Source organism: Lycium barbarum, chromosome 1 (genome assembly GCF_019175385.1).
Source record: "Lycium barbarum isolate Lr01 chromosome 1, ASM1917538v2, whole genome shotgun sequence".
NCBI classification, from domain to species: Eukaryota; Viridiplantae; Streptophyta; class Magnoliopsida; order Solanales; family Solanaceae; genus Lycium; species Lycium barbarum.
Window position 1 is genome coordinate 36848921 of NC_083337.1, and position 4504 is coordinate 36853424.

At 32.3% G+C, this 4504-nt stretch overlaps 1 protein-coding gene across 1 annotated transcript; it reads left to right on the top strand.

Annotated features, from left to right (window-relative positions):
• Positions 1-1854: 1854 nt before the first annotated feature.
• LOC132634783 (uncharacterized) lies at positions 1855-4289 on the top strand. Its single transcript, XM_060350858.1, has 2 exons — positions 1855-2129; positions 3674-4289. The coding sequence occupies exons 1-2, from the start codon at positions 2032-2034 to the stop codon at positions 3966-3968; spliced, it is 393 nt and encodes a 130-aa protein (XP_060206841.1). The 5' UTR covers positions 1855-2031; the 3' UTR covers positions 3969-4289.
• The last annotated feature ends 215 nt before the right edge of the window (positions 4290-4504 follow it).

Sequence of the window (4504 nt, forward strand, 5' to 3'; positions counted from 1 at the left end):
GCTAGATATAGAAATTTGTCACGGAAATTATTCTGTCATTGTTTTGTGACAGAGAAAGCCGTAAAAAATCGATCTCAATTTTGTGACGGAATCTAAGCCAAATACAAGGCTCTATATTGTAACAGACTGGGTTGTGACAATTCTGTGACAAATATTTTTGACGGAATTCAAATCCGTCACAAAGATTTTATGACCAAGGGTTCTGGGACGTTCGTAATTCCGTCACAAATCCGTCACAATCGATGATTTGTGACGAATTTGTGACGGATTTGTCTATCACAATTTTGACATTTTCTTGTAGTGAATAAAACTCACCAGTAGGCCTGTCCTATTGGTATATTAAAAAAAAAATTAATTTTTAAATAAAGACAAATTTTATATATTTAGATATTGAAAAACAAACAGTCTTAATTATTTAGTATTCAGATCTTAATATTATATCTTAATATTTAGATGTGTATATTAATACTATATCTTAATACTGTATCGTAAGATTAAGATTCAAACATCTTAATCTTAATAAAAAACAAATTATGCTGGCATCAAAATAGCTCCTAATAGATTTCACCTATAAGTTTGATAGTCGGCTTTTTGGCCTTTAATTAAAAACAAAAAAAACATATTCACTTTGGATACAACCTTAACAATTATACTTTTTCTATCTCAATTTATGTGGCATTCTTTCCTTCTTAGTCTGTCTAAAAAATGTTACTTTTCTAAAATTGGAAATAACTTAATTTTAAAATTCCTCTTTTATCCTTAATGAAATGATTTATAGTTACACAAATGACTAAGATTTGTTTTAGACCATAAATTTCAAAAATATTTCTTTCTTACCTAAATTTTGTTTTAAGTCAAATGATGTCACATAAATTGAAACGGAGGAGTATATAAATTAAAATCAGCAGAATCATCCCTGGTTTTTCATTGTCTGCCATCCAATTATGTCTTATATTTGGTCAACTCTTTGACTCTTGGGATACCAGTCACCACCTTGACAGTTGGAGGGATTGTCGGCCACGCTCCTTCAAGCTTGTAAGCTAATTAGAGTAAATCATACATCAATTAATTAGTATTAACGAGTGATTTAATGAGATGAAGATATTAATTATGATTAAATGATAATAAAGATTTATATGTAAATACATATTACGTTTTTCACTCGCTGTCATTCCCTCTATCTCTATCCATTTTTTTGTGCGGATTGCCCTTCAAAGGCACGTGTCTTTAATTTTTGTCGTTAGTCTAATACTATGAGGTTTGGGGTTCGAACCCCGGCTCAGTTAAAAAAAAAAAGTATCGCAAGACAATGTTTCGTAGCAAAATAAGGCCTATTCAGGCAAAAGTTAGACCTTAAGACAGAGTTTTGCAAAATTCCAACTGAGTAAAAAAAAAAAAAATGTCTTAATGCAAATCTCTACCTTAAGGTAAAGTTTTGCCTCATGTCTGAAGGTAAAACTCCGCCTTAAGGGAGAGTTTGCCTTATGCCTGAAAGCAAAATCTGTCTTAAGGTAAAGTTTGAAACTATCCAAATTCTACCTTATCAATTTTTTTTAATTTTTGATTGAGCGGGAATTCGAACCTAGGATCAAGGAGTTTTAAGCAAAGGACAAAAATTAAAGTCCACCCCCGAATAACTGCAATCGTGCAAATTGCCTGTCCCTGTCCTCAAAGCAAGCTAAGGGACATATTTGTCATTTCAACAACTGATTTGTTTTTTTAATTTATTTTTTTATAACTGAGTTTTAAGGTTCACATCATCTGTCCCTCAACTGAAAACGACTGTAAGCAACCTGTGGTCTACCTGTATACATATCACACTCACATTAAAATATAGTAGTACATCTTTTTGTTTAATTCTTTATTTAATGTCGTTCGTGTATGTTAGATAATTCAACCATGTCTGTCTCTCTATATAAATGACATGAGAGACGCACGCAAATGCCGCCTCAAGAGCTTTGCGTCTTCTCTGTTGCTCTAATTGCCGTCAAAACAAACAGCTAATCAAGAATTGAAGAAGAAGTAAAGAAGATGGTGGATCTTCAAACAGTTTGTTCCATGTGCGGTGATGTGGGGTTCCCTGATAAGCTCTTCCGTTGTTCCAAGTGCCACCACCGCTTTCAGCACTCGTATGTATAATCTCCTCACCCTTCTCAGTTTTCACTCTCCAAATTAAATTTCTCTCTTGATTATTGGTTTAAATTTTTGTTTATCAGTGTTTGCAATAAATTTTTGAGTACGGAAAATAAACTGTAAACACAAAATGAAGTATGAAAGAAATAAGAAATTTTTATATAAATAGTTTGGGTACAATTCTGTTTATTTCTTGATTTTTTTTCCGTGATTTGAGGGTCGTTAATAGCATATTTGTCGAACGTAATATGATATCTTGTGATTTGATCTCCAAAAACATCGAACAGTTTGAAATTTCGAGTTGATCTTGAGGAAGATCGTCTCTTGATCACTTTGAATTTTGAGAAAGACAATATTTGATTTCTTGATTCCTTTGTGAATGCCAAAAGTTATGGGGTATTCTACGACATGCCTTTTCAAAGGAATATGTACCAATTTTTATAGGCGTTAGCTAGGATTTAGGATGAAATAACCTTTCAAAAAATTGCTTGTCACGTCTTTTTGAAAGTCAATTTGATTAATTTTTGGAGCTAAAATTGATTATATTAATTCAATATCTGGGATTTTAATTCATACATTCAGAAACTATATACGAAAAACATTATAATTGTAAATTTTTCATGTCAATAATGCAGTTTAATCATGTAATTTGACTCTAACAAAATGACACATGATAAGTACGAAGAGAATAGTAATCATGTTATGATCATGGATATTGCCGGATAATAAGGATGAGAGCCTAGTACGATGTTCCCCGAGATAAGTGATGATGGTGGCGGACGAGGGTCATGTTTGGCTGGCCACAACCAAGAAAGGGGAGAAAGGAAAAAAAACAAAAGAATCAGTCAAAAGACTCTAATTAAAGGCGTGCCAGTGAGGGACCAAGCCAAAGCTACGGCAATGTTTCTCCACTATAAGACTTGATACACAAAACAAGAAATTCAATTATGGCAAGAGTCAGTTCCGGTAAATAATTAAGGAGATTAATTAAACTCTGAGCTAACTGTAGACATAAAAAAAAAAAAAATACCCACTTTAAGTTGAGTTTCTAGCTCAATTCGTGTTCTTCAGATCCTAAGGCCCGTTAGAATTTGAGGAAATACTTTAAAAATGAGGATAAAAATAAACAAGAAAAAGGGATGACTCTAGCTCTCATTACTTTAAACTTAAAATAGTAGACCACGAGTCTTCGTGGTTACAATTTTTTAATCTGAGATTAGTTAATTTGGAATATATATATATATATATATATATATATATATATATAATTTGAGACAAAAGCTATGATTTTGCAGAACTCACACTAGATCTATTATTCTTTGATTTTATTGTTATATGTTATTTTTCTGGCTTCGGTTATCGTATTGTTTGTTGTTACTATTATTTCTTTCTTTCATTAAACAACCTCTCTACCCTTATAATGTAGGAATAAGGCTTGGCACCTCCCCAAACCCTCTTGTAAAATTACACTGAATATGTTATTATACAGTAGATCTATTATGTTATTTATTACTAATATATATGTTTTGTGAATCCATAGGTATTGTAGCAACTACTACAGCGAATCATCGGAGGCAATACAAGTGTGTGATTGGTGTCAAAGTGAGGGAAAAAGCTCGAGACATGGGGGTTCCTCCAGGAAATCCATTGGAGTTAGCGATTCAGGATTAATCATAAGTAGATCAGAATATTCAGGAGATAATAAAATCAAGCAGAATGATAATAAGGGGGAAGAAAGTGGTACTGCTGAAAGGGCAAAAATTAATAATCCTAATGGCACTGCTTCACCTAGGACAACTCGTAGGTACAAGCTTCTTAAGGATGTCATGTGTTAAAAACATAAAAAGGGCAGTCTGCACAAAACATCCGGCTTTAGCAGATGAATGAAGCGAAATCTAGAGTCGAAAAAGTTTATGAGAAATGAGGCTTTGGTAAGTCATGTTCATATTTCTTCCTGTGGATAACTGTAAGTGTTTTGATTTTCTAGTGTTTTTTTCTTCTTTTTCCTTTCCTTTTTGTCTGCCAAGAGTTTTTGGCCCTATATATATTATGCTAAATAAGTTGTAAAAACCAGTGGAACTCTTCCATGTACAAATCCGGATGCTAGTTAGTAAGTATGAGTTTATTTTGCCTATTAACTTTTCTTGATTGGTTAATCCCCTAGCTTGTAGTCGTGTCTAATGGCTGATTTAGAATTTGAAGTTTATGAGTTCTTATAATAATCTCGAGTTGATGTACAATAGTAATTAAACATACAGTCAAATATTTATACTCCCACCATTTCAAAATAAATGAATTTTTGGAGTATGACACACCCCTTAAAAAAGTTAATTAAAGACATTATATTAATCAAATTACAAGATAATTTATC

Bases quoted from the DNA above. Each gene is read 5' to 3' on its own strand.
- LOC132634783 (XM_060350858.1), top strand. From the start codon at position 2,032: ATGGTGGATCTTCAAACAGTTTGTTCCATGTGCGGTGATGTGGGGTTC. The intron at 2,130-3,673 runs GTATGTATAATC...GTGAATCCATAG, and splicing joins CACCACCGCTTTCAGCACTC to GTATTGTAGCAACTACTACA.